Here is a 15668-nt window from a genome sequence, read left to right as displayed (position 1 = left end):
TTGCTGTGTTACGCACTATGTAAGACGGAGACAACACATGCGGCTATCACGCCCCCTTAAATCAAAATTATTTTTGAGTAAATAATAAATATATAAATAGTATTAAACAAATTAATTTTTTTAAGTTGTTTGACAACTTAAAGTTAAAACATTGATGGATATTAAAAAAATGTATTTTACCTTCCTAGATCACTAACAGATGTATCCAAAAGTTGCAGCAAATTTTTTAACGTATGATCAGGATGTAGTAATTTAGGGTCGACATTTTGTGAAAAGCACAAGTAAAGAATGTTGGCATTCAAGTGGGTAACATATTTTGCAAATTTTGTTTCATTCAGCTCATTGCCACAAAATTCACTACAAATATATAAATATTAAGTAATATACCTTAATTCTAAGGTATATAGTTTGTTTACCGATTACAGTACCTAAAATTTGGACGCCTAGGTAAAAAAACGTCTATAAAAAAGGAAATTTGTTTTACTAATTGCGAGGTATACGTAAGAGCAGCGCTTATTGTACACGCAGGATTTGGTTCAATAAAAGTTTGATGAAATGCATAATCCCTATTCTTATCTGAAACTGGAAAAAAAATAAAAATGAAAAAAGCGTTATTAAACTGTACTATTGCTTAAATATATTAGATACATTTATTTTAAATATAAACCCCATTCATTATATGCAGAGTAGTCTCCATTTGCTGGTAGAGTAGGTGCTACGATGCGGTACCCAAGTTCTGTTTGTCTCGACCATTCTTCACAAGTATCTACCCATTGGCCACATACATATGTCAGTTTTGAAGCTTCCGCTAATGCATGACTTAAATTATTGCTAACATCCAGTCCTTCATTCCTATCACTAAACAAAAAGTATAACTAATTAATTGAGCACACATAGTTGAAGTATTGTATAAAACATTATCAAACATTTTAAAATAAAATATAGTAGGGCACCGTAGTTTTGTTAATTAAGGGGGCATCTTTATTTGCGCTTAATATGCAACCTGTGGCCCAAATTGTAGTAGGGGCGTAATTAGGGGTTGATTAGGGGTACAGATCCCCCCAAAACTTTTTTATTACTGCTAACATTTTGATCAAAGTATTGGTAATGACCATTAATGTTTGTTAAAAACGTATATCCCCCCCCCCCCCCCAAACTAAATTCCTAATTACGCCACTGAATTGTAAGGAAGGGGCGCAAATTGCCCCCGGGCGCTGAATTCATGGAGTAATTTAGAGGCGGCGTTCTATTGTAATGTTGAAGCGGAAATGGACGAGGTTTTGCAGTGTGGCCCTTTGAAAAATTAATAATTGTACCATACATTTTTTTTATGTAGGGTTGTCATGGTTGATCTGGAGATATCACAATTAAAGATATACAGGTTACTCGACGAAACTTATTTTTTGGTGCACTTAAAATTAACGATCTTGTCATAGCAAAAAATAACAGTTAGCGCTTTTGCATTTTAGTGATTTCTCTTGGTACTACAAAATATATCAATATAGATATACAATATTATGTATTGGAGCGCTAGTAGTTATTCTCACATAGTTGATCAGCTGTTAGAAATCAACATTGACGCGCATCACTTTTGTTGTGTATGTGCATAGGGTGCATATATTATTAATTGTGGGTGATAAAAATTTGTTACAAATAATGAAATAAATAAAATTCGCGGGGTAACATCAAAGATAATAGTATAAAATAATTCCGATAGTATCGCTAGTGATTAGTTGGAACGGCTGATTTGTTCAGAAGATTTGGGCTTCAAGATATGCAATAATTGTAAACATGGACTGATTCCCAACCTGTATATCTTTAATCGTGGTGATACCCTAGTTCTCCGGAGTAATAAGAACCTTGTTATCATGTTTTTGATATTTGAACACTGCCATCTAGCGGTTATATAGCATAATTAATGGACCTTCTGTCAATAACTGCTAGTTTGGCATCAGCCTGGTAATACATTTTGAATAGGCACGATGTAGAGAAGATATTAAGCTGACACCACTTGTACATATTCCGGTCCCAAATTTTCTCGGCAGTTTGGTAGTACAAATGTCTCGTCCAGGTAGCGCCACCATTCGCCCGAAGGCTGGTTTTTATATTGTGAATACATTGTTTTAAATGTAAAATATTAAAAATTGTATACATTTTTGTCGTTTTTGATACTATTACTTCAAAATAAAAAATATTTACCAAATAAGAATTATTTTTAAGTCATTATTCTATTCAATTGGGTAAAATTTAAAATAGTTTTATTATATAAGTATTATATTTTAACAACTTTATGTTACACACTTAATAATATGGCCCGTATTACTACAGTGGATTACACTTCGATTACGCTTAACCCACTTATTTTACCGGCCGAATTCCGCGGTTTAACTTGGGATCAACTATTGCTCATCTAATATTAAAAATAATACATTTTTATGTATTTCAGTTTTTGCAATAATTGAGAGCAAAAATGGCATCTTCGAGCTAAAATAAATAATTATTATATTAATAATTTATAAGTATTATAATCATTTTTATATTATTATTTTAACTGATAATATTATATTCTATCCTCTATTGTACATATTATATCTTCTCTACATCATGCTTATTATTTTTTTTATTATTTAATATTATATAGGTATCCATATAAATATAATATTACGATTTTTTTATTTAGGTATTTGGGTGTACTTGGGTCAGTAGGTATAGTAAGTAGTATATTTGAGCTTTTATTAACAGTTTAAACTCGTATCTTATACCTAATGTATATTTGTATGTAGATATTATTAATTCCATTTTTGTACATATATGTGTCAGTTAATACATTAACATATTATTATACAATAAATATACATGATATTTAAATCAATAAATGTGGTATAATATACCATAATATTATTACAATTTTTACATAATAATTGGTATATGATTCCAAAACATTGGTTTATTTTAATAATCTATACAATATAACATAAAATATATTATGTCAGCATGCAGATTATTGACATTTGAACAACAATTAATTAACTTAAAAAAAATTTAAATGTAAATCTCCATTACGACTCGTATAAAAGTCGGCCTTCCAGCGACGGGTGGCGTACTCTGGTGTTAAATTCTGAACTACTAAACTTCCGTGATTTTTCACGTCAATATTATACCATTGAAAGATACGGGAGTCACCTTATCTTCTCTACATCGTGTGAATAAGTCACACCGCCTCTATATTTTTCTATGGCGGAAATGATTGACATGGCTCTGGTTTTATGCTTTCTATTGGGAAGACAAAATAATACCCGGAGCACTGTTGTCACTATGGCTGGCGGTTTCGCCCCTAGACCGATGTGGGACTCATATTCTGATAACACACTGATTATTATGTAAAATGCAATACTGATTTTTGAATATTATTATAATTATTCTCATTTCGTTCTTACTTCTGTTTTTTGTTGAGATATAACTTTGAATTATAATATTTAAAAATGTATATATCATTAAAATCAATATTTGAATTCGTGAAATGTACCACAAACTCAAGAAATGCTATTGAAGGTGAAGAAGTTTTGCGAGCGAAACAAATTTATTATTCTTTGTGGTAAAAGTCAGGAGGTAAATTTAGTTTTTGTAGCTAAATTACAATCTAGCTTATTTAACAATGTAAATTAAAATAGTTTTATCATTGCTTAATCACTGCTGCTTATGCTTTTATTAATTACAGAAGAATGGATTTTCAATAAAAGCTCAGGTTATATAAAAGTTCACATTTTTGAAATAAGCCTCATAAAATATCTGGAAAATTGACTGTAGATTTTTCAAATATTAAAATTGAATCGTTTGCTTGCTCTTGTGCTGCTGGTGCTTCAGAAAGCTGTAAACATGTTGTTGTTGTGCTGCTATTCTTAAATAGGTTTCATAATATTATGTACTCTAGAGTGTAACATGACTGTATTACACTATTACCTATGTCTAGAATTAAGTTGTTAGGTATACTATTTAGTTTTTCATTTTGATTGTACTATAATATGTAATGTATTAATAATTATAAACATTATTACCTAATTAGAATTATTTTACTTATAAATACAACTTAAATGGTATTGATACTCTGTCATCTACTGATGTGCAATGTCAGTGGTCAAAATTAAAAGAGCCATCTCTAGAACAGTTTAAACCGGTCTCTATAGAACATTTTTGCTGTGTGAAGTCTACTTAAAAAGTTCCACTAACTTTATCTCCGTCAGAATTAAGGTAACTATTCTTATTAGGATTGTACGAACATTATCTAATACATATTTATTTGTGTAATTTCAGATCAGCTCTTATATCTGCAGCACCAAATTCTGAAATTGCTTTACACTGTGTTGGACGAAATCTTAGAGAAATATATTTAAATAAAAATTATGTAGTGTTAGAAGAACCATTTATTATCACTTGATCTGTACAGTGTTTTAAATCTTGGTGACTGTTGTCAAACAGTTTACGAAAGTGAAATTAAACTTAATGATAGCCCTATTAATATTAGAACCAAATCTTTGGTCAACAAATCTTATTGGCACAAATCACCGGTAGTCGATGTTATTCTTTATTTACATACTACACAACTTCTATTAAAACTGATGTACAGTGAGGTATTAAAGTTGACAAATATTTTTGGCCCAAGTCTTTTTCCAATAAGTGTGTAAGACACGGAATAAAATATGAAAGTATAGCGATAGAGTTATATGCAAGTGATACTAAACAAAAAACTGTTTCTTGTGGTTTTTTTTACTTGTTACAACTATCCATGGTTAAGTTATTCACCTAATGGTATAATTTTGAATAATGTAAATGAACCAATTAAATTAGTTGAAGTAAAATGTCCATATCCTAGTTGTACAGCTGACTTCCCAAATTGTATTGAGTAAATCAACTATATTTCTAAAAATGCTGATGAGTCATTTAAATTACACAACAATATGCACAAGTCCAACTAGGTTTAGTTCTATTAAATTTAAATAGTTGTGACTTTATAATTTATAACAGTATAGAACATAGTTATGTAGTTATAAATGTTAAATTTGATGATCAATATTGTAAAAAATTATTACAAGTGTTAAAAATTTTATATATTAAAAAATTATTACATACAATTTGTGAAATAAAAATGTAAATATATTAATATATTGAACAACTGATTATTTATGTTACATTATATCATATTATTATTTTACTTCTAATATCTAATAGGTACATTAATTTCAAACTAAAATTAGGTACTGAAAATGCGTTATACATATTATTATCATTTATATATAGTGCATTCGATAACAGTAAAAAAGCAACAGGAATTTTTCTGGACCTAGCTAAAGCTTTTGACACGGTGGATTATGCTGAAATTATCAATTTACCTCTTAATTTTGGTATACAAAAAACAAATTTCAAATGGTTCAAAAGTTATCTAGACAAAAGAAAACAAAAAGTAAAAATCAATGGCATTTTAGGGGATGAAATGTTAATTACTTGTGAAGTACCTCAAGAGAGTGTTTTGGGTCCTACTCTGTTTATATTATATATTAATAGTATATGTGATCTTTATACCAATGGGCAAGTTGTAACGAATACAGATGATACTTGTTTACTTTTTTCTGGTGATACTTGGGATGACATGCGAACCAAAGCTACACTTAGTTTCGAAAAAATATTAGGTTACTTGAATCAAAGAAAACTTGCAATTAATTATAATAAAACAAACTTTATTAATTTCTCTATTCTTACGGATGAAAATAACTTTGATCATTTAAAAATACATAACTGTGGGAATGAAATTTGTGGTAAGTTAATTTGTCAAAGTATTTTCAGAGTGTCGTGTACTAGATATCTAGGATTAATAATCAATAAGAACTTGAGATGGAATCTACACGTAAGTAACATTGTGTCACGACTACGAACTGTGTCATTCAAGTTTTATAAATTAAGAGATTTTTTACCAGTTCATACTTAACGAATAATTTATCTTGCTTTATATCAAGCAATAATACAATACGGCCTGTTGGTCTGGGGAGGTACAGCTAAAAACGCACTACGGTCTACAGCCACTAATAATACAAAAAAGAATAATAATTAGGATCTGTCTTAGTAAGATAAGCCTAGAAGGATCAACAATAGAAAATTTTAAACTATTCAATGTTTTACCGCTAGAAAAACTGTACAAAAAAATAGCTATATTTTTGGTTATTAAAAATTATAATCTATGGGTACGATAGACGTAGTTAACAATAGTTAACATGTATGATAAAAGAGAAAATGGAGCATATGATGCTAAGATACCTTATACTAAAAAATCATTCGGACATAAATTTGTTAATTATCTTAGTCCTACGTATTTCAACTCACTGCCAATTAACATTAAAATAAGTATGTACGCTAACTCCAGGAATCTTAAAAAGTCAAATCTCAAAAATTGATTGTTAACTGGTTAGACACTTTATTAGTGTTTTACGTATATTATATATTTATATTATAGTTTGCTATGTACAGAAACTCTAACATAAACATTTTTTTTTTATTATATTTTAATTTATATTCGATCAATTATTATATTAATTAATAGATTTTATAACTCTCTACCATCATCACAAGCTTGCTTAGAGATGGTAGATAGATTCATCTTATTATATTATTGTAAACTTGTTCTATTCTGTGTTTAATTTATAATAAATTAACTTTTTTCTAAAGAAAAAATTAAATTTATCACTTGCAAAAATTGGGGAGCTTAAGTTACACATCCCACAAATAATGATCATAATATCATATGCTAAATAATTATGAGATCATGAAAATTTAGATTGAAAAATGATTTTATGCGCTGGTTAATTTTTGCAATATGTACACGAACACTATCTATGTCTTTATTTAAAAGTGCCTCAGCTTTAGAAAACTGTATTTTATTTCTTAGGAAAGGAGGTCGAATTAAATCAATTTGTTTTTCTAAACACCAATCAATCACCATCAATTAAAAATCCCTTATCAACCATTATCCCATCAAATCTTTTCATCATTCCTATCAATCCACTTTGCTCAAATATTGTTTTATCAGATGCCCCTCCATATGGTTTGCTATTATATGTTATTAAACTACCGCGTGATATACCAATTAAGAATTTTAAAGTGAATGTAGATTTATAGTTGCTGTGTGTTTTAATTTGGTATATCAAGCATTTGGGTTTTTGCAATGAAATCTCTGTACAGTCTATAACTACTCTAGTTTTGTTGAATTTTTCAAAGCAATATGGAATGTTTGAAGAAATTTCTTGTTTTGATGGCCAATATAATATGACACTGTTTAAAATCATAACCAGTGAAGGTATAATTGATACATAAATTGATCTGCAAGACTCAGGTGAAACATTTTTGAACAATATTGACTATAAAAAATGAATCTTGTTTAAATTTCATAAATACCATGAAAATTCTTTCTTTGTAACTTATATAATGAAAACGTTTATCTGAAAACTCTAAACGATACAGTTCCTCAATTTTATTTAATAAATATAATAAGGTCATAGTATTTAAATGTTTAGGCGGGTTAATTAAAGAAATAAATGGAACCATTAAATCACCACTTGTTACTTGAGTTGAAACATTAATTTTTTCATATAGTTCTCCTATTGTTTCATCAGAATCATCTTCATCAATATTAGACATGTCTTGTGAACATGTTGATTCAAAATGTTTTTCTGGTATTTCAACAGAAGTAGAAAACTCACAAGAGTTGTTTTTATTTGAAGACTTTTGGGTAAATCTCCTTTCTTAGGAGAGTATCTTCTTTTTTTGAAATGGAAGTGGAGCTGTGGACGTTGGTAAATTTTTACTTGGAATATTGGAACGTTGGAAAATTAGTCGTTTTCGTTTTGTGTTTATCCCTGAAGACATAAAGTCGTTTTCAGTGAAATAGAGTGAAAACACACGTAGTTGTGTCTTTTTCAGAGACTCTTTTTCCATCTTTAAGTTCATTGCCCATACACAATGCCTGTCTACTAATTCTTCCTTGAATGGGTTAATCCATAGTGCTTTTGATTTATTTTCTTTGGGAAAGAAATGAAAACTAATATTTTCATTAGTAGGGTAAAATGTCTTACAACCGAACACTTTTTGGTTTTTGTTCAAGAGGATGTCAGCACACTATTTATTTTCTCTCTCTGGCTCACACGCAGCATTGTCTATGTGACAAAACGCATTTACGCAGAATCATTTTTTTTATGTTTTTAAGTAATCTTAGAGTAAAATCACCCATTACAAAAAAGATAGAGAATGATATTTTTGAGAGAATGACAAATTGATTTGTCTTAATATTGCCTCAAAACAATTTAAGCATAATTTAAATTTACAACAATTTTTTGTTTTTGTTTTGTTCTTGAAAGTCGAATACAAAGTCAAATAACAATAAAATATAAAATTGATGTCATTACCTCAAAAATATTATTCTCTATTTTTGTTGTTATGGGGGATTTTACTTTAAGATTACTTAAAAACATAGAAAAAATGATTCTGCTTTAATGCGTTTTGTCTATGTTGCTTGTGGACAAGTGAAAGAAAACAAATAGTGCGCTGACATACTCTTAAACATATAATTGATATAATTTAACTCACCTCCATTAAAAAGTCACTCAAAAATTGAGATGACTTGTAACAAGTATTTTTTATTTTTTTTTTAAGTCAGTTTTGGTCAAAAAACTATATGGAAGGTTTTATTTAATTTATTAGACGCATGCAGTACTAAATATAATTTTTTTAGCCCAATGTGATTGTTTTTAAGCTTATAATACCAAGAAGTATGTCAAAATCGTTTCAAGTAACTTTGATTGATGGTATCCTTTGAATTTTATTATTTTGACATAAAAAGTCTGACTTATTGATTTAACCTTAATAAAAATACTTGCAATTTTAATATGTTTAACACACAAGTAACATGGTAATTTAATTATATTTATTTTTTGATTTTTATTATATATAAATAAAAATTTTTTCGAGTTACATTTTATTGGACAAAGTTTAGGCCATCGAGGGACTACATTTAGTTGGTCCTCCTTAAATGATTTTTATCTTATAATATTTTAATAAAATATTTGCAAATTGTAAAAACTAATTTGTAATATTTAACTATCAATGTATAATATTAGGTACATTTGAAGGCTATCTTGTCGTATGCGCTCTACCCCAGATTGCGGTCTACCTGCGAAAATATCGTTTTTGTTTAACGTTTTTAAAAACATTATTTTTTTATATTGTTTTTGGTAATATATATTTTTTTTTATATTATATTCTTATAACTTATAACTTTTAACTTTTAAGTTATAATAGTAATGCACAATATAGAAATGCACTTAAAAGTTAAAAATTAAAATTAATTATTCATAATTTTTAAATTTTAAATCAAAATTATAATTTATATAAAAATTAGAAAATTCAAAATTTCTGATTTCAAGTTAAAATGTTTTTAAAGTTAAAAATTAAAAAGTAAAGATAAGTGAAATTTTTTCGGTTTTTGGGATTTTTTGTTATCGTTTTTCAGTTGTTTTTTGTTTCTTGTTTTTTTCTGTTAAAATCTAAATATAATTGTAGATTGGCAAAACACAGTAGAAAGCATACTGCAGTCGCAATGTTACTTGTAGAGCGCATATGACAAGATAGCCCATTTGAATAATGATCAATACACGCCACTATTTAATATAATATAGGTACAATTATTTATTATGCTATAATACAATGTTAAAATCAATATAAATTAATAATAACCTACTATTTACTAATACAAAAGTACCTATAGTAATATTTTGTATTTTACTGGATAAATTATTATTAACACCCCACCTACCCAATATTTTAGCAGGTTCAAATGTACCAAATGTGTACCTGGTGCCACTGGTATTAATGGTAACATTATGGCCAATAAGCAATAATATTTATAATATTAATTTTGCATCACCAGTATTAATGTTAAGAATAAGAAATATAATTGATAGCTTATAATTAAATATTTTATAAGTGAAATTTAAAGTATTATGAAATATTATATGTACTCACTGTAAAATAGTTGGATGTACTTCGTTCAACGAGAATATGTGAGTAACAAGCTGATTAATGCGTGTTTGAATAATATTCTTTAAACTGGGTCTAACTGCAAATAGTTCATTTTTTTTATCATTTAAAGCTGATGATTGACCTTTGGTAAAATCTTCTAATCGCACGACACGACTTCTATATCGATCAACTCTTGATTTTTGATTATCTATTTCTAATTTTATTTTTTTTAGTTGATTTTTTTCTAGAAACAGAACAGTTAACATACATTTCATTAATTAGTGAGAAAAATGATATGAAAAATGTTATATAAAGTTGGTATTTCAATATTAATTTCATATTATTATGCAGGCTTTAATTTATAGTATTAACGTAATTATTTCAAGGTGAAATTTATATTTTAAATTTAATTAAAAGTAAATAGAATAGGTTTTACATTGACATGCATTACAGTAATACACACAGAAATTAAATTATAATATGTGAATCACTAAATAGTTTTTAAGATAAATTTAACAATATTATATTATGTAATTTTGAATGAAAAAAAAATGAATAAATATGATAGGTAGGTATTTTAAATAATATTACAATATCTACTATATTTAAATACAAGTATTTTTTTTAAAAAAAACTTAGTTATTAACGATTGTGACTTCATGATGATTATTTTAAGTAAGTGTCACATTTCTTACTATCTGTTAAGATTTTGTTTTTGTCCGATAAAGCAAGTTTCAATAATCTAATTTTTTCTTGTAATATTGAAGTTTCTGTTTTCTAAAACATAAAAATAAATATAAGTAGAACACTAGAAGAATTAATTCACGTTTGAACCGTTTTTTTTTTTTTTTTTAATGTAGTAAAATATGTAAATAAGTATTTATACCTTCAAAGTAGTACATTGTCTTTTTGAAAACATTTTAGCACAATCGTTTTTGAACAAATTAGAATTATAGACAATACTTTGAAATTTCATTTGTTTTTTGAAAAACCTAAAAAAAAAGTTTTGGTAAAATAAAGGTTACCACTTTTAATATTTAAAGCTACTTATATAATTAATAATAATTTATATTTATAAAATGTTTAAAAATTATGTTCAATAATTTAATTACTATTTATTTAGATAAATACTAAATACTAAAATTATGAATATAATGATTAGGTACCTAAGAAAAGGTACTTACTGAAATATGCACATATATTATAATCTTAAATACAATAATATACCTAGCAAAAGGTTACAGGATTTATTTGTGGAAACTTCAGTAGACACATTCACAATATTGACTTTGATGTAATGAATTAGTGAAACATAAAATACTATTTATCAATGTAGGAAATAGATATGAGATTTAGGTTTTTAATATACCGTCGTAATAATATATTAGTAGGGGAACATGGGGCAAGATTAGTATACAAGGAAAGATGAGACAGTGTTATTCATCAATAATTATTAATAATAATATATTTAAAACATCTTTAGAATATTATATAGAGGTAAGTTAGATGATTTTTATTAGTAATTTTATGATAACTGATTGATATGGCATAATATCAGTGTTTTTTTATTTTTGTCTCAAAATGGTTTATTTTGTTAAAAATTCTACGCTATTTTAAGACAAGAATAATTTATTAATTCTTAATGAAAAATATTCCATTATATTTATATAATTCTGTAGTTTAGTGTTGTATATTGTTATTAAACATTGATTGAGTATTTAATAGTTTAGGTTCAATTGAACATAATTAGTCTATCTGGGACACAATGAGACAAGTTATGCGAGGTTCTGTTAAAGTATTACTAAAATCTGGCCATAAAATAAAATATGTTTAAGTTAAGGAGATTCAATACCGTGATTTTCTGTTTTTGTCTAACACACACACGTGACATAGTATTTTAGACATGTTTTTTGCCAAACATACCAATTGATCTAATGAAGCAATAAAAATTATGAAAACAGATTTGAATTTGTCGTCAAGTTTTCTTGAAATTGATTTCCCCACATTTTTGATATTATCCCCCAAATTCCTAAAAATGTCATATTAAAAAAGAGTATTTAAAAATTGTTGTACTTCAATCTTTGGAATATCAAAAAATCAAAAATGTGGGAAAGTCGATTTCAAGTAGACTTGACGACAAATTCAAATCTGTTTTTAGAATTCTTATTGCTTCATTAGATCAATTGGTATGTTTGGCAAAAACACGTCTAAAATACTATGTCACGAATGTGTTAGACTAAAACAGAAAATCACGGTATTGAATTCCCCTCTGAATTCCCTTAATATTTATCTGTTTTTTTTTGTGAAATTCTTATAAATAAGTTTCAAAGTTTGGAATTTTTATGGAGTTGAAGTGGGATTATTATTTTGTGTTTGGTTGAAACTATAAAGTGACGACCTACTTGGAAAAGTATATAATAGAAGTGTAATTATTTTATTAAAAAATAGTTTTTGATAAGTGATTAAAAAAACATAGTCTAATTAATAAGTAAACTAAATCGCAAAAACAAGTGTCAACTAAAAAATAAACCCCATGCCCTTGTTTAATACACAGAAGGTACATATAGGTACCAAAACCATAGTTTCATAATGTTAATTTATTCAGAATTTTAAACTTTTATATTTTTATATGAACATATAGGTTATAAACATTTTATAGGGTATAAACATTTTAATATTTAATACTAATTCTGGGTTGTATAAAAAATCAATTAACATTTAACTAATCAATACTAATAAACTAATGGTCCCTTAAAAATGATTGGTCCAATACATTTTTAATTAAATTGAATGAATTTTTTATAAAAAGTTTACTTGTTAGTTATTTATTTCAACAATTTATTAAAACATTCTTATGGTTGATGAAATGTATAAACTATTGAATTATACATTTTTCAAGGTAAGAATTTCCAAAAATACCCTAGTGACTAAAATGTTGTTTGTAGAAAATAATATTATATAGGTAATACCTACCTAATACTTATAATAATATAGATGTATATTTATTATTATGTTGATATTATATACCTACCTATTATAAATACGTATAAATATATATTTTTTCAAATCAATAACATTTATTTATTTATTACTTGGGTAGTAGAGTAAAGTGAGTTGTGTGAATACATTAAGTTTTCTGGTTAAAATATTATTACAGTTAATACTGTGGAAGAAATTTGTGAGGATCAAATACGTCATTATTTTAAAACTTATCTCATTAAAACACCTGTTAAAACATTTAAATTAGCTATAGTTATTAGTGCTAGTACAGATAAATTGAAATGGGCTGAAATATTTTTTTGGCCAGTAATAATCTTAGGGCCACTTAGCTGCTGACTGTAGCAAAATCAATTGGATAAATACACTACATAGCCTATACATTATCCAAGATTCAAAGATATTATTTAAAAACAAAAAATATGAAAACGTCAGTGGAAAACGTGCCGCTGAGGTTGAAACCGTGAGCAGGACTGAACTGACCTGCCCTTATCGAAGGCCGCCGATGAGTGTCCAAAGTCACCATTCAAAACACAGGTCTTGCAGTGGAACAACTTGCGAAATCTATGGCACATCGGACACTGTTCGGTGCCATAACACCACTTCTGACTGGTTTTTCGGCATCCCGGGACGCCGAATCCCTTGCTCGACCCTCCCGGGACTGGGGCTGGGGCTGCAGCTGGAGTCGTGTCATGTCCAACCGGGACAATCGCGGATGGTCTGTCCATCGGCGGTCGCGGCGGCGGCGACGACGACGACGCAATAGAACGACGTCAACAGTAGTTGTTGTCGACATCGGGCGAGACAAGTGGGGCGGCCATACGCGAGACCAGCTACCCACCGACGTCGACGCGAAACGCCACTAAAACAACTACGACGACGTCTACAATACAACTTACGGCTAAAATACGATCACAGAGACAAGGACGACAGCAATAAAGACAACAACAACGCGTACTGAATACTGACTGCCGAGTACTGACGAACCTTTGACTTTTCTAGTATTATTGTGCGCACGCACGCACACCAATACACGCACGATTGCGTCCTTTTTTGATAGCGATCAGCTGACGTTGTCCTCCCCGTCGTCGTGCGCCGCTGAACAAACGAGGCCGTCGACTCGGAGCAGATCGGCCGCCGCCGCACTGTGCGAAAAAAACAAAAACAAAATAATGTCATGTCGATAAGTCGATTAATTGTGCAAAACATGAGTGTTTCCGTTCGAATGAACGATGGTGCCCGACGATGTAGGCTAACAATATACACGTAACACGAAATAAGAGCTAACTATACTTACAAAATCACAACTTCTAGCCTGTTGAAACTGTTAGATTTCAATTTCGTAAACAGATATTTTGTAATCATCAGCAATACCTACTGCAATAGCCAATAGCCAACAGTTATTTTCAATAATAATAATATTATGTTACTGTGGTAGTGTGGTACCTATAATAATTATAGTATTATATTATAGTAGGTACCTCCTATTCGATTTGTTTCTTCGAGTTAAAAATAAAGCCTTGGACATAAAAAATATTAAATGCTATTATACAGACATACAGTATTATAGGTAGGTACACCGTACACACCTTATTTATCTCTGAGAATAGGTTAGGTACTTACGTAAGTTTGAATATTTGTTTAAAATTTATCTAAATAAATAAAACATTTAATTTTAGCAATCGTGATAACTGATAAATCTACTACTGTTTTAATTTTTTTCATATTTATCGGTATATTTATTTATTTCACCGTCAAACAATAAACAGAGTCAAATAAACAGTCTAATAAAACATGTGCATTATAAATGTATACATTTATAATATTATGTAGTAATATCTACTAAGGTAGGAAGTAGTAGTATACCATAGAAAAACGTTGTAATAGTGTAGGTAGTGCATTAGTACTTTTATATTTATCCACTATTTTTATTTCCAAGTCAATATCGCCTGATCGCCACCACACAATGTAGCAGTGTATGCTATAAATAAATTAGAATATTATTTAAAAATGTATTTAAATATGACGTATTCAAATTACTATATTATACATTAAATAGTATAATGTGCACCCATAGTAATTAATATGATATATAGAAATGTATTATAAACTACAAAGGTTAATGGTTATATAATATTATTTTATGAATTATGTATTTATGTATAGTTATTAATATATTATAATATACTCCGATACTACCTACTCATAACAGTCGTAACTCGTAAACCTACGCGTGTTATGCAAGTTATTTAAAAAAAAATGTAATTGTTTATACCTATTAATTCTAAAGTTAAGCTATTCAAAAATAAATATTAGGTATTATCATACACGATGTATCTAGACTCTACAGTTTCATATTTTATTTGTAGGTATTAAACATTAGGTAGGTAGGCAGTTATTAATAATCTAAGTAACCAAAGTGCAAATTAAAACAATTACAATTTTCATTTTCATTTCTTACGGATAAATGTGTATCTATGGTCAATTATGCGTTTACAAAAGTTAATATTATTCTTATAATGTTTACCTACACTTTATCAATGTGAGATAAATACTGTGTACCCATGACTCATCTCGGATCACTTACCTAAATCAATTTAGATCACAGTTAA

General features: G+C 28.2%; 1 protein-coding gene across 2 annotated transcripts in view; it reads right to left on the bottom strand.

The window, feature by feature from the left end:
* LOC100164156 (beclin 1-associated autophagy-related key regulator) overlaps positions 1 to 14132 on the bottom strand; it is a 15279-nt gene extending 1147 nt beyond the window's left edge. The window contains exons 1-7 of one of the 2 annotated variants that reach the window (XM_008183738.3): positions 13540 to 14132; positions 10946 to 11051; positions 10755 to 10836; positions 10063 to 10303; positions 668 to 858; positions 417 to 582; positions 181 to 357 (exon numbers count right to left, since the gene is read on the bottom strand). In XM_008183738.3, the coding sequence (XP_008181960.1) occupies positions 181 to 357; positions 417 to 582; positions 668 to 858; positions 10063 to 10303; positions 10755 to 10836; positions 10946 to 11051; positions 13540 to 13784 (1208 nt within the window). In that variant the 5' untranslated portion in view covers positions 13785 to 14132. The remainder of the gene's footprint in view (positions 1 to 180; positions 358 to 416; positions 583 to 667; positions 859 to 10062; positions 10304 to 10754; positions 10837 to 10945; positions 11052 to 13539) is intronic. The other variant, XM_001945753.5, reaches the window with a different exon arrangement.
* Positions 14133 to 15668: the final 1536 nt, after the last annotated feature.

The sequence above is a fragment of the Acyrthosiphon pisum genome, chromosome X (assembly GCF_005508785.2).
Source record: "Acyrthosiphon pisum isolate AL4f chromosome X, pea_aphid_22Mar2018_4r6ur, whole genome shotgun sequence".
Classification (NCBI taxonomy): Eukaryota; Metazoa; Arthropoda; class Insecta; order Hemiptera; family Aphididae; genus Acyrthosiphon; species Acyrthosiphon pisum.
Note: the sequence above shows the minus strand (reverse complement) of the source record. Positions and strands in the feature narration are given on the sequence as shown.